Below are 26,977 nucleotides of genomic sequence, written 5' to 3' on the forward strand. Positions count from 1 at the left end.
AATTCAACATTAATATGATTCATTATTGCAAAAGCACTTCTTTTCCCAGGTTATTCAGGAAATGCACTAGTTTTCTTTTGGAGAATTGAAATTCTGTGGTAGATTCTCCATTGTTAAAAACTCTGTATTGTTTATTTCAACTGTGGGCTTAAAAGTATGCATCACATTCTCTAATTTGAAAACTCAGTCAATAATGGTCTTGAATAACATCCAGATAAGCCAAAAAAGGGGAATGGAGGTTGGGAGTGCAAGGAGGGGTGCAGAAAGAAGGAACCATACACACAGAATTTTATTAGACATTGGACTTCCTATCAACTTTCTACTAATTTCTTTTTCCCTTTGCCTTTACTATCAAATAATTTGTACAGTAATTGCTACGTGTACAAATCCTCTTTGTATTTGGTGTCACCAAGCAACTGGTAAGACAAACTTCACAAGACATCAATAAGAACCTTATTCCACACCTTCTTTTGGGTCCCATTTCAAAATGTCACAACAGCTAGCAGCATTTGTGCTCTGTCTTGTAGTCTGTTTCACTTTTCAGACTTTTTTTTGTCTGTGTGGCATGTTTGATTCCAATGATGTCATGGAGTCATCATGGATGCCACTAGAGCCAATACTGAATAGTAGGGAATGAATTTATCTGTGAATTCTCAAGTTTGTATTCTCTCTGCACAACATAGAAAAAAAAAAAACCCACTTCTTACAAACAGAAGCTGTTGAAAAGCTGTAATTAAAATCTGTGCTCAAATTGTACAGAAGTTAATATTTCTCATCAGAGCTCCCATCTGGAAAACCATTTTCTGCATAGGAGAAAAATCCTTCTCTTCCTGCTAGTACTTTTCACTTTACTTAGGAAAAGGTTAACTCTCACACATTACAGTGGTGAATACAGTGAGGGAAAGGGGTTTTGAAAGGTCTTCCTGTGAGTTTTGCTGAGTGTGCTTGAAAGAGTGTCTCCTGCTCTTAGTGTTTCACCATTTGCCTTAACAACAAGACAATACATACTATCCCCTTAAAGATCACATGGTTTGTGTCTGTCCTCTGCTGCCAGATAATACAAAAGTACTAGGATCAAGGACCTATGAAGTTCATTTGATTAAAATGCATGTACATAAAGCAGAAGAAATTCTACAATCCACAAGAGTATTTATCAGTAGCTTTTAAATCAGTTCTCAAATATCTCATGTCATCATATACAGCTTCTCCAAACAGCAAGTGTGGGAAGTGACAACCACCAGCCATAACTGTCTTTGTAACACTGTGACAGGGTTATAACTTTCCCTCTTTTGGCACAAAGAATATTTTTGTTATTTTACTTTTGCAGCTTCTCTCTGACTACAGTTAATTAGCATGACTATTCTATTAATAATCACTGCAACATATAGTTATCAATTATTTGAGATAGCGAATATGATATTTGTATTAGCTTGGAGCTCATTTAGCAGTGGATGATACTATGTTCATATCAAATATCTTGAGTTGTGGAAAACATGTGCACCCAATTCAAACTCATGGAGGAGCAAAACAAAGCCCATGACCAATCCAGAAACATAAGGTTAAGCAACTGGCTTCTGTAACTATTTTATGTCCTATTTTTAATGTAGTGACTTAAGATAGAATATAGCTTTATCTTTTTTTGAGGATTTTAGTACATATGTCACCATACAACAGAGTAAATGCTAACAATTTTCTCTAACTTGTTACAGGCTAAAACCAGAATTAATATGTAATAAAGCTTAATTTTGTTCACTGTTGAGGGGAAAAAAATAAAGCATTATATTGGCATAAAATTCTAAAATTAAGGGTTTGCTCTGTATAAACTGTAATAAAGCTATGGATCAAGCTGCTGCTAAAGGTACTCACTATGTTTAGAGATGTACTGGCTGACTTGAACAGCCCTTATGGTGTCATGCGGCACTATCAGAGACTCCAGAGTTCACAAAGGAGCCAGGCTTGACTTACAAACAGTTGGGAAAATTTCAGTAAGCATTTGATGTGCAGTCTGGGGTGTGTCTGCTGGGTATTTTGCAGACAATGGGGAGATCATTCTGATTGCTGTGTAAGTTGAACAGAGTTTATGTGGATAGTACAGGACCAAGCCCAAACCAGTGTATGGTTAATTAGTCAAGAAACAAAAGCAACTTAATCACATTCTGTGCAACATCTGGGTAAGTCAAGTATGGATCAACAAGATGACATATGCTCATAGTTCCCAGACAAAAGTTAAAAACACAAAAGGACAGGGAATGAAATCAAGCAGAGAAAATTGCAAAGCAGTACACTTAAGTGATAATTATCAACCAAAAAAGAGTCTACAATGGAAGAACAGGGAAAGACAATGACTTTAAAAATGAAGGATTGGAGACTATGAATGGCAAACTGATTAACACCACACTATTGCAAAAATGAGCATGTGTATGCAAGAATGCAGCTTGAAGAAGCACTTTTTCCTTTCTCTCAGCAGTTTGAACAATTAGGGATGTAAGCCACAGTCATAGGTGTTTAGATGAATTGGAAACATTCTACAGAAGAGTAAGAATGTGACTTAAATTATCTAGAAAACATGAAAGGCTAAGGGAATTGGGACTGTTTAGCTTGAAATTAATGAATGCACACAATAACAATCATTGCTGTAAAATGCTGTTTCCAGCAGAAGAGAGTCAGGTTACACAATTGGAAGAACTTTTTAAAAACAAAGATAGAGAAGCCTTGAGCTGTCTGCAGGTCACAGAGCCTTCATGCTTGAGCTTTTGAATAACTGGTTAGCCAGTCAGGAGAGATACAAAGAGAACCAATCCTACCTAGGTAGTGGAGGACAGACTACGTGTCACCTCAAGGTCACCTTGAACTCTGTGATTTTATGGAGGATAGACAGAACAACTCTGCAAAAAACATCTCAAGCTAAATATAGCCTCTCAAATGATTTAACCGTAAAAGGATCACTCATTTGAATGTGCTTTGGAAAATCCCTACAGCTATCTGTAATGTTCACTCAACCTATCAGGAAAAAGGGAGAATTAACTCTGGAAAATCCTTAAAATGGGGAATTTCTTTAAATAGTATGATTCTGAAAGACAACAAAGGTATAGTCAACATACTACAGCTTCAAAGAAAGACAAACTTCATCAGAAAGTTACTGCAACAAACTACTCATTTACTCTCCAATACATACAGAATTAAAAACAAAACCAGAAAGAGAATTTAAGCTTACTGCTTCGCCAGTTTTCCCAAGGTTTCCTTGGTCTCCTTGTTCTCCCTGTTAAATATAGAAAACAGATGATTTAGTTCATTAGAAAAGTAATTTCTTTCATATGTGTATATTAAAGTTTTCTATTTTCCCAGGAGCCTCTTTACTTTCTAAGTTCTAAATTCCAATTAAAACATTAAAAGCTGAAATTAAGCAACTAACAAAAAAATCAACTTTGTCAGTGGCTACTTTTGATTTTGTAGAAAGACATTTGTCCTAATGGATTTAGGACTTGCCCACAAAAATGAAAACTACATATCTAGGACTAAGTAAGTGCACATCAAGTTAGCAAAATAGTGTAAATGAATATTTAGTTCCAAAAGCTTGGAATTGGCATTAAGTATTAGATTAATTAATTCTGTTCTCCATAATAACACTGTAAGTCACATTATGTAACTCCAGAACATTATGCTATGTAGTTTAACAAATGAAGTTGGATATATATACACTATTAATTATCTAGTTAAAACTATAATCTCAGTGCCTTCACAAACAGTGGTTTGGGTACTGTTTACTCAGTTTGCAGCTCAGCACTCAAAAGTTCTGCTTCCACAAGCTCCTCTTTCAGACTGCAGCACTTCAACTCATACTCACTCACATGCCCAAAACCCTGTCAGTGCAGGAGTTATTCTGGGTCCCACATTACCCCCAGACCCAATCACCCTTAATCCCCAGGCAGCTAGACCACATTTTAGTAGGTACTGTCTTTGCTCCCATATCCTTGTCCCCCATAGCTACATAATTTCCTTCTTTTCCAATTATCTTTTCATTTCTCAAGTTTTCAAATGAGATCTTGCAAGAAAGAAGAATCACTAGTATGATAATTCTGTATAATAATGGAAGCATAATAATGGAAGCATAATAATGGAAGCATAATAATGGAAGCATAATAATGGAAGTATAGTGTTATAATGGAAGTATAGTGTTATAATGGAAGTATAGTGTTATAATGGAAGTATAGTGTTATAATGGAAGTATAGTGTTATAATGGAAGTATAGTGTTATAATGGAAGCATGTGTACTCATACTTTCAATGGCATGTCGTTGTATATATCAATGTATAATTGTGTACAGTAGAAACTCCAAACGCATTTTATTTTATGCCTAAACTCACCTTTAAACCTTCTGGCCCAGGATCACCAATATAACCTTTCTGTCCTGGCTTTCCCTAAAATAATTATTAGAATAAAATATTGTAAATATTTCATTTTTAAAAGACAATTTCATCCAATTTCTGTGTATATCAAAATATGTATACTAAAAGATGTAAATCACAACATTTGAAGAAAATACATTTAGAAGTCCACATCTGAAAATCTGATGTTGGTTATGACAACAAATATTGGCTAATTCCAGCAGAAACAGGAAGGCACACTATCAGAATTTGATGTTTAGACTTCAGGGACTGATGTCATAATTGTTCTTCCTCAACCAGAAAATATCATCTCAAATATCCTCTCCTCTTTGTTCACCAAATTGATTATTTTAATCCTCATCCCCCTCCACTAGCATTTTACTCCTGATAGATCTTATTGCTATGATACTCTGCTAATAACATATTGTTACCTGAAAGAAATACAGCAACATGAGTCAGAGCAAGAGACTATGATGTGATGAGATTTTTGAAGCATTTTATAGCAAACATACCTCCCTCTGTCGCCATTCACACACAACCACAAAGCCATTCAAACCAGAATGCTTTTCTCCTCATTTTTCAATTAGGTGTTTAGAACTTAATGATGTTTCCCTTTTAGGAGGTTGGTTTCTCCCCAGGTATACTTTATTTCCTTTGCAACATAAAGTATGTTCTAATCATTTGGTTATCTGAACAGCATAGCCTTGCCCAGACAAACTTCCCCCATTTCGTCTGAGGCAAAGACCCTAGTTCAAAAGTAAAGGTCCAATGGACTGGATCTGACCTTTGAGCAAGTTGCTAATGGGATTGCTGAAGCCTAATAACTTGAGGGAAAAAAAAAGAATTCAACATTTTAATGATCCAGTATTAAAAATACACGAATTTCTGCTAAAAGGAAATTATCAGATGTTGATACAGTAGATTGAATAATTGCAATCACAAGGCTCTGTAATGAGAGCTTTTACTTCCACATCCTCTGTCCTGAGACAAGAGCAATTCAAACAACAGGTAATTAACAGGTTTCTTCATCTTGCTTTGCTGGAAAGAACCATAAGGTCTTTCTAAGAGCAAAAGTAACATAAAAATGTTTTAAACAAAATTAATCAAAAGAAAACTAGTGGCCACTATGAACTGCTTTGATAATTTTAGTCCTAGGAGAACTAAAGTGGAGCTACAACTTGTAAAGATTTCTTGGTTGTAGTTGTGTAGGACACTCAACAGATGCAAATTGGATTTCACTGGTAAAGCAGTTTGAAACATACAGATTTGACTTTAAACAGAAATGCAATAGAGCTGTGAATATAGAGGAAAAGAGATTGACAGAGGTTAAAACTAGGGATGTCTGCTTTCTCTCTCTGTCTGAGAAAACTACTCTTCCAGGGCACAATAATCCCAGAGGAAATGTCCATTTCCTGAAATATCAGCTGAAAGTTCTGCTTTTCCCTTTCAGAAAACAGCAACCACCTGTGCTTCCTTCCACCTCATGGTGTGTTGGTACAGATTTATGTAATTTAATATAAATATCTCTCACCTATCACTCTGTTGGCATCTCTTCACAAACTCCTCACATGCCTTCAGCCCAAAGGAAGACATATGACATCTTCAGAAAAAAGATGCTCACCTTGTGACTATATAAATACCAGCTTTTGTCTTATACAAGTATGTCAGAAATAACTCACAATGATTCCTTTTTACATTCTAGGTTAAAACAATATATCCCCTTTTTGTAATGAAGATACAAAAAGACATAATGCACCATTGCTTGCACTGACTGAGCTGAACTACACTGACAGTTACAGTGTTAATATTTGGACAGCCTTTGAGAATGAGAGTTAATTTGGAAGGAGACAAAATAAACTCAGTCACTTTAAACGTGGCATCTACACAGGATAACTAACCACCATTTCTTGAATTAGAAAGATTAACTTAAGAGAACGTTAAGTTTTTTACTTTAGAACAGAATGGGTGGAAAGGTTTGAAAATGAATAAATGAAAAATCAAAACGTGGTCAGATTCAGCTCAAAAACCTCTTCCTAAATTCAAACAGTCTGAGCACTGTAGAACCTGAAATATATCCCAGTAAATGGAGAAGCATCCCCAGTGTTGACTCCAGTTGTTTTAGACACATGGGAATTCTTTTCCAAGCTGGGACTTGAGAAACTTGGGTGCAGGTTCACTCATATCACTTGTTCCAATACAGTATTATCTATCTTGCTGGCAGCATTGGTCAGGTGGGTTCCAGAGGGTTTTGGTCCCATGCACTTCATTTGAAGCAAATGTTAGAAACAGAAGGATAAGAGGCTGAAGTGGGGAATGAGGTAAAAATTTATGGCTGCCTGCCTGGTGCCGACCTAAACCTGAACTGAGGTCTGAAGAATTTTCAGTTCTAACCTGAAAACTACACAGTAGAAGAGACGAGGAGTTCCAGAAGCATTGGAAACCTGCTCCATTACTGTTCAAGAGAACAGTTTCACAAGAATAACTAAAAGTTTACAATATATCAACCTGGTTTAGACAAACCATGAGAAAATCAGGATAACAGTGACTAAAAAGAGGACTACTCATTGAGCATGCCTACAAATAAGGTCTGTAGGACAGGAAGAAAGGTTGTAGTGAGAAAGACACAGTAAAGACTTTCAGATAGAATGGCTAGACATTAGAAAAACTATCTGTAAAACAATGGACAGGAGCAGATTGCCAAGGATAATGAAGGATCCCCACCCTTGGAATCTGCAAAAAACAAGTCAGAGGCAAATCTGTCAGCTAAAGGCGCAGCTGACAGCACCTCACAGTCATGCATGGCCAGACCACTTCTTCAGGTCCCTTTCAGATACTTCCCTTGCCCTCACGGCTATTTAACTAGTACAATGACTACGTAGTTTTGGTACCATTTACTTTCAGATGTAGTGTTTACTTTTCTGAACTCCTCTCATGGAAAATGGAAACAAAATCTATGCAAACGAAATGAATGTGGAATTGTACTCAAGGAAGCATTATTTAAAAAGATGGATGCATTTGACAGCTTACTGACTCACGTACTGCTAAGCTATATCACATTTAACAACTTCATGATTGAGACTCGCTCTCTCCAGTGTAATCATGCAGTCTATGTTACAAGCAGACATGAAGAAGCAAGGACAAACAGAGATGATAGTGGAGTTTGGAGCAGCAGCACAAACAAGTTGGTCTAGAACTGTGAAAGAACTAAAGCCAAGAGAAGCCATAGGATTCAGGCGAGAGCAGATAAGCCCCAGGATGTGGGGGAAAAACAGGCAAGGCTCCTTCATCAAGCAGAATTCCCATTTCCCCTACCTCTGACTTCAGGAGAGTATTTTAGCTAATGAAAAAATGTTTGGACACAGCAACCCTGGGGTCTGCTTCAGATCCTCACATTCTTCTCTCAACAGCTCATTATGAGAGAAAGAAAGCAGGGAGCTATAAGACACGGCAATCTATGGTGTACACATTTCCCATTGACAGAAATAAACTGCCCAAAAATCTAGGTCAAACTGACCCAAAATAGATTACAATTATTTCAGTTGGCAGGGTTACACAGAATTTTTTCCTGTTGGGTCACTTTGACACCAGCTAATGGTGTCCTGTGCACGCTCGGTGACACAAAGCCTGCAAAGGCAGGTATCGCATTGCCCGCGAGTCACCTGCTGCAGCAACTTCTTTTCCAAATGTCACAGCACAACATGGGAGATGCTGTCCAGCCATGAAGCCCTGCACAAGGAGGAATCAAAGTATGATGCAGCCAAAATAAAAACTTCCACAAGGCTCTTGGCAGGAGCTGAGGCAGACTAAACTGAATATTGAACTGAGCCATAAAGTGTTTTGAAATTCTGTTCAATTTTTTGTATGCTTTTTCCTCAGTCGGAAAAAAAAAGAGTTTGTTTGGGTTTTTTAACCACCTAATTCATGTAGCAAATAAGTATTTTAATATTATTTCTAACAGAAAGCAAATTCCCAGCTTTAACTAACTAATGAGCAGGAAAAATGATGGGAATATATCCGCTCTAGTACTGAGATATAATGGGACTTTCCCAAGTTCATGCAAGAAATGGGAAATCATTCAAAATAAAGACAAAGTCAGTGATTACCACACTTAAGCAAATCAAGCAAAGGCAGAAGATGATAATGCTGTCAATAAACTTAGTGACACTCCCATAGTCCCAAGTGCAGGATAGTATTTGACTTTTATCTTGGGGAATTTCTAAAAATAAGCTTCACGTCCATTAAAATAATCTTTTTTTATAACAAAATTAGCTGTTAGTTTTAAACCTCCCATTTCAAACATGTCAGCACAAACAGCAATGTGACATTCCAGCTTCACTGTTTTCAGCAACTGTCTATGAAGGTCAATTTGAAAATGATTTCTTAAAGCATCAGTCCTCCTGGGATCGAAGTCTCTCAATAGGATCTTCTTCATTTTCAATATTTTGATGTATCAGCAGGTTCAGTCCCAAGGAAGTGCACAGTGGTTTCATCTGGCTCAGAAGAGCACCATAAGCAGTTTGTTATCAACTTTTTCCTTTTCAAAACCTTTATTTTGTGCTCCATGGCCGTGATTTCCCTTCAAATCCTTTATATAGGAAACCATTTATCCTCCCAGCTCTGCTTTGAGCATGTGCTGAGGAAAGAGGCAAGTTTATTCAGGATATGCCAGTTTAATAGAGTCACTTGTCACAGTAAATTTTTACCTTTGAAAGCAGCACTTCAGCTGAAAAAGAGTCTGCTCTAATAAAATTATTCATACTTACTCTTGGGCCAACTCCTCCAATAGGTCCAGCTGGTCCTACTTCTCCCTAAAAGAAATCAGGACTTCAGTAATCTTGATGCCAAGTCTAACTTTGAAAAAGAAAATCTGCAGATAACTGTATTCATGATATCCTCTTAAATTGGCTCCCTATATGTTTGTGTAAGTCTAAATCTGATAGAAACACTGTAAAAGAAACTAATCTGAATTCAAATGAATTGGTTAACCAGAAAGCCATGACCTGTTTAGTCACTAGATGCAGCCATAAAGGCTGTGAAGCTGTTGGTATACCTACCATTAAAGAGTGTTTTCACAAGTTTTACAGATGAGAGAGAGACTTAGCAATGATGGGTCAACCTCTCTATCTGCCCTGCAGATACTGTCTTTTAGCAACATTTGACACTTCATGACCATAAAAGCAGCTGGAACTTTTGCCTCTTTTCTCTTCCATGTTGCTACAGCACAGTCACTAAATGAGTCAAACCATTTTGCCAGTTTTTATCCTTGTTTTTTCTCAGGGATAGAGGGAGGCTGGGGATCAGGCTTGTCAAGTGGGTAAGAGAAGAAATGAGACACTGTGCCTGTGCTGCACAGTGCCCTGATATAATTATCATGATGGGGAACTGCAGTATTTAATCTTCAGGGTTCACTCATTACAGTTATATGAATGCATAAACTTGTATCAATGCTGTGCCAGGATGTCAGGCTGTGATCATTTTATGGTTCACTGATCCTCCTCAATATGAAAGATTTTCTCCCAGTTTTGGAGGAAGTGATACACAATATTTTCAATTGCAAGCAATATGAAACAGAGGGATTCAGAAATCCTATCTGCAGCTTCCTGGCTTCAAACTAATCATTTTTGCAACTGTTAGTTTTTACTCAGTATCTTTTATGGAAGCCCATAACTAAACCATTTACAAGTCTAGAGATCTATCCTCAGAATCACTGATTAAATGATATCTAATGTCAACTACCTTTAGCCTAACAGACATGAGTCTTTATTTTTAGAATGATGAATTTAAGAATACTCCATACGTTTTTGAGATGAAAAGCCACATTCCTCAGTGAATAGGATACTGGAATTAAATTGATACACCATTTCTATCTCCGTATCACCACCCCCCATCTCCTCAGTTTAACTAAATTAACCACATTTGCACTGGACAACTATTATCTGAGATTGCACTAAAATAACTAAAATAGACCACAAAATGGATGCATATTTCCATAAGGCTGCTAAAATCTCTTTGCAACACGTGTCAAAATGCAAAAGAAACTTGTAATTTTATGCGACACCACCACTGTTGCTATCACCATCTAACCAATGTTGTCTAACCCTCTTACTCCTCATAACTCTTTATTTTAAATATAATCTCTTGATTGGATAATTTTTTCATCTTACCTCAACTCCCTTGGGGCCCTGTGGCCCTGGAGGCCCTCGGTCACCCAGAAGTCCCTAAAGATTCAAACAAACACAGTTAGAGCTTATATCATTAAAAATCATGTTAGTCTAGTTTCTCTGCTCTTATAAAACTGGGCAGAAATGTAAAATTGAGGAAGCAGACCTCATTTCTTATTGTTGTTCTTAGGAAGCCAAGAGAATACGCAGCATATATTTTATATCTACTGGAAAACTGTCTTACAAACTTCCACTATACAGATTTTTCTGAAGCACTTTTCCCTGGTCTTTTTGAAAACTGAGAAAATATTAGACCTCATAAAAGAACAATTCCTCTTTTTTGAAGACATAAAGCACACTGTCATATTAAGATTAAAGCAGAACCAACCTAACTCTTACAGATCTTGGATTTAGGTAGTCTTTAGCATAACATGTGATGACAACATTGCAATAGAAACGAACTAAAGTGAAATTAAACTACTAGCTTGTACAAAACTACTTGTGATTTTCAGCCCTTGCTTTTTTGTCAGCTTCCCAGAGATAAAGCACCTTATTCTCTGCCAAGTCTGAGCTGTCATGACTGCTCACACCAACGTTTTCAAAACTCTGTTAAAGTGACTTCTCAGCTAGCAGTCTAAAATCTCGGTCATCCCAATTACAATGGTAGTAATTGGGAAAAGCACTTGACCTGGCATAGGACAAAAAAAGTGTCCTTGTAAACATATTATTAATGTTCTGGGAAAGCTGATCTTAACAATATCAGATAAAGTGACAAGAACAAAGAAACTGCCCTTTAGAAGAGATATGATTAGCTTCTGAAGAAAGCAATGGTGGGAAAGTTCCAAGTGTAAGCCTTATTAATTGTTGACTAATGAAGCTGAAGTCTAGACAGAAGGTGCAGGCATTGGTCCAGTAACAGTTTGCTTAGCACGCAAAGTAAAACTGAGTGAGGTGAGGTTTCATCAAAGAGCCCGTCGGTCTGGCTGAGTAGTACTGGAGTAGACTCCTGTCTGACCTAAGTGACAAGAGGGCTTTTAGTAGTCTTATGTGAGTAACATTCTCATATAGTTAGTCATTAAATTCTTTCATTGACAGAACTGTTGTTTTGTTCTAATAGCAAAGCACATTAAGAGATATAGCTTTCAGTACAGTGTGATTGCACAGTGGAAATGTTAGCAACACTGCTACTGTATACATCCTTTCACTGCAGTTAATTGAATCTGGAAAAAAGTCACAGACTGTAAAATTAAGACTAAATGAAATTTCCATCTCTCCTTTAAGGTTTTAGGCAACAAACAAAATTAAGGTAGCCTTTAGACATGTGCCAATGTGTCTGGAAAAAACTTGGAGTCAGCAAATGGGGCTATGCTGTATTTCACAAACATAACTTCCCAGTTGAACATCCCTGCCAAAAATGGTGACATTCTTAACAGCTGCTTGTATTAAATTTTAATCCAAACAAACATAAATGAGCAGAGAAAGGAAGTTCTCAACTACTTCCATGGCACAATATATGCTACTGGAAAACCTACAATTGTAGTCAGCATATTCTGGTCATCTTTTCCTCTCACTTTTCTTGGTTACACAGCATGAATACTTGGAAAAATAACAAAAGATACAAGCTCAATTATTTAAGAACTTCTTAAAAACATGTTTATTCTCCTTTTTAAAAGATATATAAGTGTGGTTTTTTTTTTCCCCAATAATTGATGGATCAAGATCAAATACCTTCTCCAATATTGTTTCCAAGCTTGCAAATTATGTAATTAATTCTTTGAACATTATTTTAGAGAGGTCAAATTTGCTGATTACTTCACTAATATAGGAAAAAGCGACAATCCAGAACTTGTACTGCTACATAGAGGTAGCTCATCACACTGACAGAGCTTAAACTTTCCACCAAGAGGCTGAATTTCTCCAACACAACTGCTAAAAAAAATATCAAGCTTACTCTGCTTTCTTGGCTTTTAAAATGGATTTTGCTTCTGAGGAAACATAAACAAAAACATGAGAAAAAAACCAGCACAGCAAGAAGAGTTTTCTAAAAATAAAAACTGGAGGAAATTATTTCAAACTGCAGTCAACACAAGACAGCTGGGAATCCCAAAAGCCAAACATTTCCAATGTTATGCATCTCTCCTCCCTTGGTACTGGGAGCAGTGTAATAATTTTTCCACTTTGGTAATCTTCCTTCTCAAATATAAGCTATCAATTCTCCCTGACTAGAGTAGGCTGTCTAACCTTTTTGTCTCTAAGACCAAATATGTTGGAGACCATTGAACTTTGTTCAGCTATGTAATTTCTCTTTTGAAGGAGGACAGTCTTAAGCTTCTTAGGCTACCTTTTAGTACTTTTGTTGCTGTAATCTGTAAAAAGGGAATAGATCAGTAATAAATACTAAAATATTAAACATCAGCCCAGTTGTAAAAAACACCATTTCATTTAATCCTGTGGATATAATGTGGAATAAACATGATCTCTCAGTGAAGAAACTGGACAGCAGGGAGTAGATCTCAGCTACATCATTCATGTATCAGCTTTAAGGACTAAATCTGATTTGCAGTTCAAGAACTGTTGTTTGCATCTTCTGTTATTTCCCCAACACTCTAGGCATAGTCGTGCATGCAAAAGTTCTTAAGTACCCTGGCAATTCAGAAACACAGGAGTAACTGCCACAACAATGGTCAAATAAAATTCATTCATATATTACATTATACATACATATAAACAAGTTAGCAAAGCAATAATTTATAACTAAAGAAAAGTCCACACCTGTCTGCAAAAGTATTTTAACTTCTCTTCAATTTGCTGCATGGTATGAGTTCTCAGCCTTCCTAATAAATTCATGTCTGAGTTATTATGTGGCAAGGCTCTTGACACAGTTGAAAGATGTGAGATTGGTTGTGGCTTTGACAGCTGGGTTGAGATGTTCTCAAGAATTATTAACTTGGGCAGGGAGGGATTGTTACACTCTTCCAGTTACAATTTTATATCTTTAAACTATGCACCGCTCCCTATCCTATATTATCTTGAGTAGTTTGCCACAGAATTTCACAACTCTGTCAATAAGAAATCTTGTCAATTCCATCTCTGTTCTTTCATGGACAGCTTACATGTTCTGCCCTTGGATTCACAATATTTTTGCTCTTGCACAGTTCTTTTACTTTACCAATTTCTGCTCCCTAGTTTACTTCAAGCTCAAAAAGGCTCATTTTGGGGCTTCTTAGGATACAACTGCCTTTTAGGATACAGTTATTAAAAGTATCCTTTCCTGCATCTAGTCCACTTGACTGAGTCCTTCTGGAATACAAATACCCAGAACTGTGTGCACTACTTACAGTCTTCTCATGCTTTGTGCAGTGGAATTAATAAGATATGTGAAATTGTAGAACCAAGGTAATTTCTAACTGCCTTATTGTGCTCTTATTTCAGAGAGATCTGGCAGTGGCTTTCCTTCTTTGCAGGTGCAAAGCTCTAAGTTTACAATAGGATTTATTGTTTTAGTCCTTCCATACATCAGTCTGGAGTAACCAAAGTGAGATGAATTAGTACAAGGTGCAGTTTTTATAGTATCTAAAGATGTTCAGACTTGTTTCATACACATATTTCGTTTCATTGCACTTATGTCTATTTATCATTAAAAATACAGTGTAAGAGTCATCCCAAATCTGGTGAGCAACGAACTTAACTGATATTTGCCTTTCACCAAAAAGAAATCAATTTTTAGATATTATTCAATCATCTTCCTCTGGGTTAATTTCTGACTCCATCTGCACTTTTTGCACTAGACTCTACCTTTTCCATTTTAAACAAAAACTTCCCATATGTGCTTTCATCCAGAGCTTCACTGAAAGTTCTATACATGTGAATTATTGCTTAACTTTGATCTAAAATACTAGTCTACTAAAGAACAGCAGCTAAATTAATCCACCACAGTAATTTTTTGTAGGTAAATTTTATTCATTGTTGTATGTTATACTATTTTATCCATTATTTCATCTGGCTTGTGAATGTTGTCCATTTCCTCCTATCTTTAGCTACTCTTTATTCCAAATTTATCTTTTTTGAACTCTGTATTACTTAGGTCAGATAGATATGAGCATATATTTGGCATACATTTTATTTAAATGTAGGTGAAATATGTGATACTTCCTAGCTACCTATGATTTTCTAGCTACACAGGGTTTTCCCCCAATCTCCTTAAACTGAACTTACTATTACATGCTGCCATCAGCAATTACCCTCATAACTGTGTGCACAGCACTAAACGTTCTACTAACTTCCTCACATAAATACCTGAGGCAAAGCACCTGTATTTTGACAGTATGATGCCAGTGTCCATCCTTGGAGATTTATACTGATTATTGTAATTATGAGTACGTTTTCATATAGTCTTACCTTAGGACCTTCAGGACCATTTAATCCAGGCACACCAATATCTCCTGGAAAACCCTAAAGAATTCATACAGACAGATGATTTACAGAGTAGGAATGTTTCTGATACACCTGTTTTGATCAAGCTCATTCATTTAACAAATCTAAATCACAGGAATAAGAAATAAATTCATTCTACCATTCCCAAAATATCAGAATCTATTAAGATTCCTTGAAAGGATTTGGATAAGTGACAAATTTTATGCAGCTTTGATGAAACTCAATTTAGAAGATGTCAGTATGGGTTTAATTTCTCTCAGCGTTAAGACTTTTTGTCCACTGAGCAATGTTTGAAATCAAACCATTGGATTGGTCTTGATGCACAAAAAAACTCCCAAGCAACCCACAACACAGCCAGCACCAGGTTCTGTACTCATGAATTCAATTATTTAAAAGAAAAATCAAAAACTTGGAGAGCAGCTGAAGCCCTTTAATTCTTGGCTGCACGTTAAGGGTAAGATCACTGCAAGATTAAGAAAAGAGTAGAAAGCCTTTTGCCTCCAAATCAGCAGGCGTTAATCCAGGTCTAACTGGTGGTAACTGAAGGTCACAAGCATGTAGTATTTTTTCAGAACAAGCCTTTGTGAATATGCAAAGGAAAATATTTAACTAAAATGACCTCACCAAACCATCTGGCCAGTAGGCATTGAATAGGACACAATGTGAATGCCTCTATGTTAGAGGAACCCTGTGCTGTAACTGCATAGTTTTATAAGAACTGAGAATATTTTGAGGGAACAGAAATGATGCAAACTAATCCTTATTCAATACAGTAGTGAATTAATTTTCCTAAACATCCAGTGAAGAAATGTAATTTGTGTATTTATAGGGTAAAGTACAGAGCCTATCCAAAAATAGGAAGATTGCCACTGAAAATTTCTTCCTCTGGGTAAAATATTTATTACCCAATCTGTGCACATCCATCATCTAATACTAGTAAAAACAAGTCTCTGTCTTAACAGAAAATTAATGTAGATTAAAAATTATGAATGTCACTCTTTACATGCATACTTGTCCAATAATGGAAATGAAAACACTGTACACATTCAGAACAATTTAAAGACCATCTCATAAAGAACTTCCAGCAGTAAATTCTTTGGCATCCTTCCATCCTAATGGATTAATGTCATCATTAAAGCTTGAAGAGTCACTTTTTAGATTCTTTAAGCACAATAGAGGTATGAAATAAAAATGGCCTCAGTAGGTGGATAATAGTTAAACATACTCTGTTCTTCCCAAACAGCTGAGCCTCAAATACAGATGATAACTATTCCTAATGAGTATTTATAATTAGCTGACATTAATCACAAAAAAACCCTTAACAGAAAGGTAAAGGGAAATGATACTAAACCAAGAAGTTTAAAAGAAAATATTATTTCACCCTCAACTACCACATAATAATAACATTTTTAAAGAATTTTGAGTATCCCTGTTCTTACTTGTAGAGCTTTCTCTGTTTACTTTCTGTAACTTGTTCTTAACAGGGTGCAGAGAGAGTAATAAGTTATGATTTAGATGGTAAGCAAATATTTTTAGGTGGGTTTATATATTTTAAACAATGTTTACACCAAAATATGAAAGAGGATTGTGAAAAAAAACCCCAACCAGTTTTAGCACTCGAATGCTAATGACTATTAAAGAAACTTCTAAAGAGTAAAAATGAACTGAACAACCTTAACACACAGTGTTTCACAAAACAACACGGTGGACATTTCTTTTTTGCCATAAAGCAGGAACTAGTAGAGCTATGCAACAACTCCAACATGCCTCTAGGTGGCACATAGCATATTATTCACGTGTGACCAAGGCACCTGACTGATACATAAAGCACTCGTTTACATCAGCCTAGATGTCTACACAGCTCAAAAGAGGATTTTTTTAAAATCCTGACCACATTTTTCTATGGAAATACACTGAAGGGTTCAATCAGTTCTTTGGAAGTTGCAAACTCATCCTTCCTTTATTTTAATTTGCTTATTTACAGACATTAGTTACCAAGGGGTGTGTTGTTTTGTACATCTATAAGTCTATAACTTCCTAATGTGTGAACAAATGCCTAACACTGACACAGAGATAGTTTCTCTCATGGCAAGAAACATTCCAGAAAACAACTTGTCAAGAAAAATATCTGTTTAGAAAGATTCTTAAACTTTATAAGAGAATATCTAAAGGGTGGGTGTCAGGAGGTTGGGGCATCCCTTTCTTCTATAGTAGCCAGCAACAGGACAAGGGGTGATGGGATGAAGTTGGAACACAAAAAGTTGCACTTAAATATAAGAAAAAAAATGGTTTACTGTTCAGGTGAGGGAGCCCTGGCACAGGCTGTCCAGGGAGGGTGTGGAGGCTCCTTCCTTGGAGATCTTCAAGACCTGCCTGGACACTTTTCTATGCGACCTGATCTAGGTGACCCTGCTTCTGCAGGGAGGTTGGACTAGATGATCTCTAAAGGTCCCTTCCAACCCCACCATTCTATGATTCTATAAATACATCTCCTTTACTTGTGGAAATACTTCTAAAAAGAATTCACTAAGAACTATGAGATGTAAGCATTGAGAAGCACTATCACAGAACAATTATGACAGTTGGAAACACCAGGCAAAGTCTTAGAACGTGAGAGCCATGAGAGCTTGAGAACATCAAAGTTATTTAAAAGCTTAAAATCTTCATCACCCTTGTCTCTGCTATAAAGATGAATTTAGTCTTTTGTTATCAAGCACTACCACAGAGAAAATGCAGAGGCTATGGCAGTATTAGAATACTATTTCCAAGACGTTAATAACTGGTGAGATAACCGTAGTTATGCAATACACAGACACATAAGACAATTCCCAAAAATGAATGAACCATAAAGGAGTTCTTAGAATACCAGAGCAATGGCATTTGTCATGCAGATTCTGAGCAGTGAATTGATACACATTTCTACCTTTGTCTGAATTTGCCAAGAATTATTCCCCAGGCAGCTCCCTGTAAAGCCTCTCCAGATTCATTATTCTTCCATAAGTGAAAGTCCAAGAGATCAATATATAATTTCCAACTGCAATGCAATTTTCAGCAGAGACTATTCAGAACAAAACATCACTCAATATTATGACTTTTAGTAAGGAAATGGAAAGTGTAGAATCTTATCTTCCCATCAGACAGAAGCCTGGCAGCTGGTAGGTTACAAATTATTTTAGCAATCTTGCTGCAGATGTGGTCTTTTGCCAACAAAGCACTTTAGAGTTGACTCAGTTTCATCAAATTAGAGGTGGTGTCAGAAAAACCTTAAGTACCAGCCATCTCAACACAAATGAACTTTAACCTTGCTGTGAAAGTGTTGCTTTTTGTAGTGAATATATTTAATAGAAAATTAATATATTTATTACTCTCATCTATATAATCTTCAGTTAACAAAAAATTCTGAGATGCTCAGACTGCTACTATGTCAGAGCATGTGGTTTGGTATCAAACTCAGTGTTCCAGAGATGAAGCTGTTGCTTCTCTTTAGATTGTTTTCCTGTGTGGCTGTTAATGTGGAAAAAGAAATTCAGAAACATTTGGAAATTACACTCCATTTCCACTAGGAATTACTTTACATCTGCAGAATCCCACTCACTCCATGCTGTTTCCACACAACATGTGCCAGCTCTGTTGTTGGTCACCAACCCTCATGTTCCTCGGCAGCCTTCAATAGGATTGACACGTGAGCAAGGCACTACAGAGCAAAAACTTCAAGAGACTGTGACAATGCCTTCAATTGTCAAGTTTCCATGCTCCAATGTTATTTCATTCATGCTATGTTTCCTTTGAATGAGAATTTAGAATGAATTTTCAGAAGCAATACAAACGGGATGCAGCTACTGAACTTCAACAAAGTTTCAACTAGAACTTTGTTACTAATTAATATCAGGCTACACAAGGAAGATTTCTGCATAAAACTACAATCTGTAAGTGGAGAAAATGATTTGTGATTTCATACTCTCAAATAAGAAGTGTTTACTATTCTCCTGAAAGGACATGCTACCCAGAGAGAAAATTAAATTAAGAATCTATTTTTTCCTCTATGCAACTTTGGAAATGTCAATATCCACAGTTACAGGACGTGGCTTTCTGTCATTTGTACAACTGTGTGATGGTGTCAATAATGTGCCAAATACAAAGAGGAAAATAATAAGAACAAAACAGATTTGAAATGAGTTTTCTTCTGAGTGTGCCAATCTAGTCAAAGTTTAATGCTAGCATTTTTAAAAGGCAGAGACAAAACTCTATTTTCTTCCTACAAACCTTCAATTCTGATTTTGGAAAGTGTGGAGTAAGGAATCTAACAGTACAAATTACAACTGTATAATTGTAATTTGTCAGAGAAGAGAAAAAAGAGCAATCGTATTACAGCATACAATACAGGAAAGCTTTGCAAATTACTGTTGCTAAGATGTCAGTAAAATTATACTGATGTTTTTTATGCCTTTGTCTAATTTTAAATGACAGATCTGTTCAGCCATGATCACTGAAATACTACTGATTATTTTTTTCTGAGACATCACATCAGCCCTTCAAAACATGTCCTTCACAGACCTGCTTGGCTGCTTGATGGCTAAAGAGATGCTGGTGATTCATCTGATTGACCAGCACAGCAGCACCAGTCACCAAACAACATATTAAGGACCACATCTTGAAGCATTCTGTCACTGTGAAATATTCTGCAAGTGTGAAAAATTAAGAGCTTTGGTAAGAACTTCAGTGCAGATCCAGTCAGAGGATCAGACAGGATTTCTAGAGGGAGCTTGCCACAGTTTGATCAGAACTAGACTTGCTATTGAACTTTCAGCAGTCAACTCACAAGGTACACCGCAGAAGAGGCGGTCTCTTAGGCCAATCAAAGCCCAGGGAAAGCTCAGCTATTTGATGAATTACTTTCACAAAACTTGAAACTCAAACCTAATGTTGAATGTTAATTCAACATTAACAGCCACTGTTGTGGCTCTCTGCTAAACAGAGGGATGCATACTTTAAAATTGTGTTCTGACTTGTGGTGAAAACAAGCTTCAAATGTGGACATTTCATACAGACAGAAATACCAGATAAAGCATTCTTGTGTCCTCCAGTAACAGTTAAATGACTAAGGCTTGAGGAACAGGCCTTCTTTCAGACGTGCTTCTAATGAAGCAAGTGACAGTGGGGTTAGATGAAGTCTTGGTGCAGAGGAAATTCATCAGGTACAACTCTATATTTTGAAAATCAAGTATTCCTATCTTTAAACCTTAGGAAAGAGACTAGATACTAAGTCAGTGAAACAGTCTTTTGCAAGAGGAACTCTATCCCTGTTCTCTTGCAGGAAATGAATTCACTGTACATTGCTTCTATGCTGCTAACAGCTGTGTGCCCATACAGACCAGACCACATCTAGACTAAGGCAGAAATTTCGTATTTACTTTCAAAAATACTGTTCTAAGATCAACACCAAAACCCAAGAGTCAAAAGCAGTGCAGCTGTTTAAAATAAAAAAGGTATAAATATTAGCTTGCCTTCTCTAGGCAGATTCATTACATTGAGATAAATAATGCACTGGTAAGCAACACAAATCAAACCCTTCTTGTCTACATATTCCTTCTTTTCTACTGAAGTCTCACCACAGCTCTGCCTTGAAAAGGAACATGTCCAAGATAACAAATTCTATGCAAAGTACTTATGAAGACCTGTGAAAAGACTAGGAACTAACAGATACAGACTGAACTATCATAATTACACTGAAGACCATGAAATACACAGGAGGGTCACACGAACGAGCATTGTTGAATGTTACCAAATAGTAGAGTATTTCTGCAAAATTAATGTATATTTCTTCAAAAAATATCAGTATGACATACTTATGTCAAATAAATTTATGAAAAGATGTTAAATATTCTGTGCAAAGGCAAGAAGAAAGTGAAAGCAACTCTAAAGAATAGTCCTTCAGATGTATACCAGAATGTGCAATAAATTCAACTATAAAGATCATCTTTATTTCTGTATCTCGTTCAAGTCATTTGCATGCAAGTTGTATGATACAATATTGAAACAGAAGGCTATGTTATCACTACACTTATGGTGTTGTTTGCACGATCTCAAAACACCATGTGATAAAACACGTGTTAAAAATAAACTCTTTTCAAATGGACAACTCAAAGCAGCCAGTGATTCACTTATAAAATACATGCCTTTTTGACTTTTTACTATTATCTGAATGTATTCCTTTCCTTTGTAATGCTATTGCCTTGAGCATGAAACATACCAGCTGAAACCCATATGACTATCTTCCTGAAAGAATAAGCTAATGACTTCAGATCAAAATACAGCACAGATGAAAAAAGTTCTATTGCAGATAATGACTAATGCTTCCCCTGCTCCAGATGAAATCTATTTATAATACTCACAGCATATTTGAAGGCATATCTGAAGGAAACTTATTACCCTCATTCTTAGGGGATAACTAAATTTTAGTTGTAGAGCAAAATTTAAGTAGAAAACATTCTGAATATACACAGCTGCTTGTTAAAACCTTGTCTAGTTTCATTCACATTAACAATGACCATTACATACTTCATTATATACAGTAAACACTGGCATTGTGGTTAAAATGGTCAGATCAGCACTTTCCAGTTGTCATAATAAAATAAAGCTCTCTAGAAAGATGAAGTTTTGGCTGTTCGTTTTTAGATGCATGACAAAGCAGGAAAATGTGTAAACTAATGAAGGCTGGTTTGTGAGCAGCACACATCCAGGCACGTGACAGACCCCGGCTCTGGGGCAACATATCCAAAAAATAGAATTTGGATTACTACTGCAGGACGACTGCACTTGGCAGTCAACCCTCATACAGCCACCCAGAGAGTGAGCATGAGACCTCTGCCCCTCCCTCTACTTGCCTCTGCCTGTCAGCAGTGCAATTCTCAGATGGACCCTGGCTATGAGTGGGTGGCTTATTTCAACTCTGATCTGGTGTACCTAGGCTGCACAGCTGCAGAGGAAAGATTTAGGAAGCAATTCACCATTGACCTGAATATAAAAAGCCAAAAACCCAGGAGGATGAATGAAGCCTGCCAAGCCTTCTCACACTGTCATGTGCAGAGATAGCTGCAGACTTCAGCTGTTGTAGTGCTTGATTTTGCAGTTTACACAGAAAGAAAGTTAGGGATTGACTGCTTATTTTTTATACTGGAAATGAAATACATACTCAGATGGGTAATTGGAGAGACCAAAGGATGCCCATTTTTTAATTTCACATGTACCTAAACCAAACTTGAACATGAGGATAGGGAGCATTTGTAAATTCAGTGTCTTTAGTGTTGGACAAAAGGGGAGAGACATGGTTTGAAGTAGGATCTGACAGATTTGGCTACTGGGCAGACACAGTTGTGCTCCTCCCACACACAGCAACACCCAACAAATCCTAACATACTTTTTTTTTTTTAAATAAATTGTTTCTTAAAAGGCATTTGGCATGGGTTATCATGTCCATATCAAAGTGCTCCCCTTATAAGACACTAACTCATCACATTCTGCTGTCTCCAGAAACATCAAGGTGAACATCTAGCATAGGATGTAACATCAGTTTTCGACACGGGGTCATGGGAAGTCTGACTATTCAAATAATGAAATAGGAACAAGGAACACAACCCTGTCTCACCTGCTAGCTATCTCTTTTTTGAAAAAGAGGCATAATTAGATACATGACAGAAAGCTTTTTTTTGTGTAGGAAACTTCGCACTAGTTGCTCATACTTAATATTTCCAGTTGGCTCTGAAAAGCTTTTGGAAACAACAATTAGCTTATTTTTATAAGACAAGGCAACAGGGAGAGTAAGATATAACCTTCAGTTTTAAGCTATTTCTTTGTAAAATTCCTTTTATTATAGAAGGAATATTCTAGTATTCTGGTACACTGCTGTCCTACCTCCCTCTGTTTCTGCTATTTTGCTGTAAGTTGAGCATGTTTTTCTGAAGTAAAATGAGACAAAAGTCCCTTTACTTTATTTGTATCTATCTTGTGTGACTACAGTTAAAAGTTTAAAACTACATTGCTTTGTAGTTTTAAACCTGTCATTTTGCAGATAATTGTTCAAAGAAAAATACCTGGACATTCAAGCTTTATTTATCTGTAGTGGGTCTGGGACGGTAGTGATTTTCCACAGCAGCTCCTGCAGTGCTGTGCTGTGTTGATATCAATATTATGACTACCGCTTGCACAACATCGGGGCTGTCCCTCCAGCATTCCTTCCCCCACCTTCACCAATAGCTGTGGGTGGGCATGATCTTGGGAGGGACTATGGCCAGGACAGCTGACCCAGGCTGACCAAGGAGATATTCCATACCATATGACGTCAGCTCAGGAATATAAACTGGGGGAAAGGAGCAGGAAGGGGAGGCGAGATGCATTTCTGGCCTTCCCAAAGCAACCGCTACGCGTACTGAAGCCCTGCTTCTCGGGAGGTGGCCGGACATCGCTGCTGATGGGAAGTAGAGAGTAACAGCTTATCTGCTTCTGCTTTGCTTCCCGCGCGCGCGGCTTTGCTGCTTATTTATTAAACTGCTTTTATCTCAACCCACGAGATTCCCATTTTTTTTTCTCCCCTTCCCTGGCTTGCTTCTCGGGAGGTGGGGGGTAAAGCGGTGTGGTGGGCACCTGGCATCCAGCCAGGCTCAAACTACCACAGCCCTTTTGGCGCCCAACGTGGGGCGAGATAATAGCAGATTTACATTAACTGCATTGCAATTACAGTAAACCAATGAGAGCAAAGTTCCTGTGCTGGTCACGGAGCCTTGCTGCTATGCAGCTTATCTTACACTTTCTAATGTTTGGGAACACGATGCTCCTAACATTGACTCTCGGCTGTGCTTTAACCTTAATAGCTTTGCTAAGCTGGCTATATAATTTTGTGAAGAGGATGAAAGGGCCTGGGAACATGATGGCCCAAATAATAATAGCAAGTCTCATTCTGTTACTGATGAATTTAGTGTGCTGTGGGAGCTATCTTGTGGAGGCCATGGGGCAAAGCACCTCTTTCTCCTCAGCTCGGACTGATCTAGACAATTCTGTTACACAGACTTCCCAGGTCCTTAGTCACCCTTATACGAGAGTTTTAATATTACTAATTAACATGGTTGGTATATTATATATCTTGTGGAATCTGGAGTCATCTGGGTATCAGAGAGTACAAATTTGTGATGGAAACATCTTAAAATGCTCCCTGAAGCGGCCAGTCCCTGGGTGGCAGGGTATGTGGATGAATTTAGGCAAATTCCTAGGACGGTTATCACCTCCTGTAATCTGGGATTTTACATCTGAACAGATAAAAAACCCTGCTTTATTGACACGCTACCTGATAGAAGGGTGTCTTACCTACCCTAATGAGGCCCATCAGGTTCAGGCACTATACTGGGGCCTAGCCTCTGCCTACCGAGCTGCATTCCAGTCCTCTCAGAGAACTGTAATTGAAATGGAAACTCAAACGGTACCTGAGACCAACATAGTTGAGTCAGTCGCAGTCCAGCCCTCTCAGAGAACTATGGCCGAGGTGGAAATTCAAACTATACCTGAGACTACCATGGTTGAGTCAGGGAACCAAACAACAACCACAGTGGTTGCCCCAGTAGTGAAAAAGAAGCAGTGGATAAGGAGGTCAAGTCCATATCATCGATTAGTAAGGGCAGACGAGGAGGAAGAGGAAAGGCTAGAAGAAGAAACTGGTCCTTCGGTAAGGAGATCAGGAGAAGTGAAAGAAATCGAAAAGGAAATGGAAACTACTCGGTCCCTCACCTCAACAGAACTTAGAGATATGCGAAAAGATTACAGTCGCCAGCCAGGTGAGCGGATTGGTGCCTGGCTGCTCCGATGCTGGGATAACGGGGCTGACAGTCAACAATTGGAAGGCAGAGAAGCCCAACAGCTAGGATCTCTTGCTAGGGACCGGGGAATTGATAAAGGCATTGGAAAGAAAACCTCAGTTTGTAGTCTCTGGAAACGACTCCTCTCAAGTGTACGGGCAAGATACCCATTCAAGGAAGACCTTGTAAATGCCCGAGGAAAGTGGACTAGAGCTGATGAAGGGATCCAATATCTAAGGGAATTAGCTGTGTTGGAAGTCATCTATGGTGATCTGGATAATGTCGAGGTCTCCACAGATCCAGACGATGTCCAGTGTACACGGGCCATGTTGAGAAAAGTGATCCAGAGTGCCCCAGCTACATATTCTAATATCCTGGCAATGGTGTATCATCCAGACATGGACATACCAACAGTGGAGAGGGTATCTTCTTGGTTACAGAACTATGAAGAGAGCCTCTGCACCTCCTCATCAGTGTGGGATGATGGCCTGATTGTTAGATCTGCCTCAAGAACTCAGTCATCCACTGTCCCGACCAGGGGAAAGGGAAGTCCCAGACGCAGGAGTACACCGCGAAATGAACTCTGGCTCTTTTTGCGTGGCCAAGGAGAGGATATGAGGAAGTGGGATGGTGAACCCACTTTTAAGCTAGAAGCGCGTGTACGTGAACTAAGGGGGAAGACAGCTGTTAGAAAAGGACCGCCCAGGAGAGCTGTCAGCAGAGTGGCTGCCAAACCAAAAGAGGACAATCAACAATCTCCAAGACATAGAAGAACTGCAACTACTTCCTTCGAAGCCAATGAGGAGACTTCAGGTCTGCAACTGCAAGGATCAGATAGCGAATACTCTGATGAAGAACAGAAATAGAGGGTCCCTGCCTCCAGCCAGGAGGAGGAAAGGGATGACCGAATCTACTGGACTGTGTGGGTTCGATGGCCTGGCACATCAAACCCACAAAGGTATAAAGCCTTAGTAGACACAGGGGCACAGTGTACATTGATGCCATCAAGGTATAGAGGCACAGATTCTGTCTGGATCTCTGGAGTGACAGGGGGATGTGAAGAATTATCTGTATTAGAGGCTGAAGTGAGCTTAACAGGGGACAAATGGAAAAAACACCCCATTGTGACTGGTCCAGAGGCCCCTTGTATTCTTGGCATAGACTACCTCAGGAGAGGGTACTTCAAAGACCCCAAGGGGTATCGATGGGCTTTTGGTATAGCCACTGTAGATGCAGAAAAAATCAAACAACTCTCTAATTTACCTGGCCTCTCAGAAGACCCTTTTGTTGTGGGATTGCTGCAAGTTCAAGAGCAACAGGTACCAATTGCTACCAGGACAGTGCACCGGAGGCAATATCGCACGAACCGAGATTCCCTGGCTCCCATCCGTGAGTTGATTCATCAACTGGAGGCTCAAGGAGTAATTAGCAAAACTCATTCTCCATTTAATAGTCCCATATGGCCTGTGAAAAAATCTGATGGAGGGTGGAGGTTAACAGTAGACTATCGTGGCCTGAATGAAGTGACACCACCACTGAGTGCTGCTGTACCAGACATGTTAGAGCTCCAGTATGAACTGGAGTCAAAAGCAGCCAAGTGGTATGCTACGATTGACATCGCTAATGCATTCTTCTCAATTCCATTGGCAGCAGAGTGCAGGCCACAATTTGCTTTCACATGGAGAGGTGTCCAATATACCTGGAATCGATTGCCCCAGGGGTGGAAACATAGTCCTACTATTTGCCATGGTCTAATCCAAACTGTGCTGGAAACGGGTGATGCCCCTGAACATTTACAGTACATTGATGACATAATTGTATGGGGCAACAAGGCAGAAGAAGTGTTTGAGAAAGGGAAAAGAATAATACAGATTCTCCTGAAAGCTGGTTTTGCTATAAAAAGAAACAAAGTAAAGGGACCTGCACAAGAGATACAGTTTTTGGGCATAAAATGGCAAGATGGGCGTCGGCATGTGCCTATGGATGTTGTGAATAAAATAGCTACTATGTCTCAACCGACTAATAAGAAAGAAACACAAGCTTTCCTGGGCCTTGTGGGATTCTGGAGGATGCATATCCCAGGTTATAGTCAGCTTGTGAGCCCTCTCTTTAGAGTAACCAGAAAAAAGAACTGTTTTGAGTGGGGCCTTGAGCA

At 38.1% G+C, this 26,977-nt stretch overlaps 1 protein-coding gene across 1 annotated transcript in view; it reads right to left on the minus strand.

Annotated features, from left to right (window-relative positions):
- The window catches only part of COL24A1 (collagen type XXIV alpha 1 chain), a 150,840-nt gene that overhangs the window by 64,365 nt on the left and 59,498 nt on the right, over window positions 1–26,977 (minus strand). Inside the window, exons 20-24 of the mRNA XM_062003927.1 lie at window positions 14,945–14,998; window positions 10,550–10,603; window positions 9,149–9,193; window positions 4,365–4,418; window positions 3,215–3,259 (exon numbers count right to left, since the gene is read on the minus strand). Of these exons, the coding sequence (XP_061859911.1) occupies window positions 3,215–3,259; window positions 4,365–4,418; window positions 9,149–9,193; window positions 10,550–10,603; window positions 14,945–14,998 (252 nt within the window). The remainder of the gene's footprint in view (window positions 1–3,214; window positions 3,260–4,364; window positions 4,419–9,148; window positions 9,194–10,549; window positions 10,604–14,944; window positions 14,999–26,977) is intronic.

The sequence above is a fragment of the Colius striatus genome, chromosome 10 (assembly GCF_028858725.1).
Source record: "Colius striatus isolate bColStr4 chromosome 10, bColStr4.1.hap1, whole genome shotgun sequence".
In the NCBI taxonomy this organism is placed as follows: domain Eukaryota; kingdom Metazoa; phylum Chordata; class Aves; order Coliiformes; family Coliidae; genus Colius; species Colius striatus.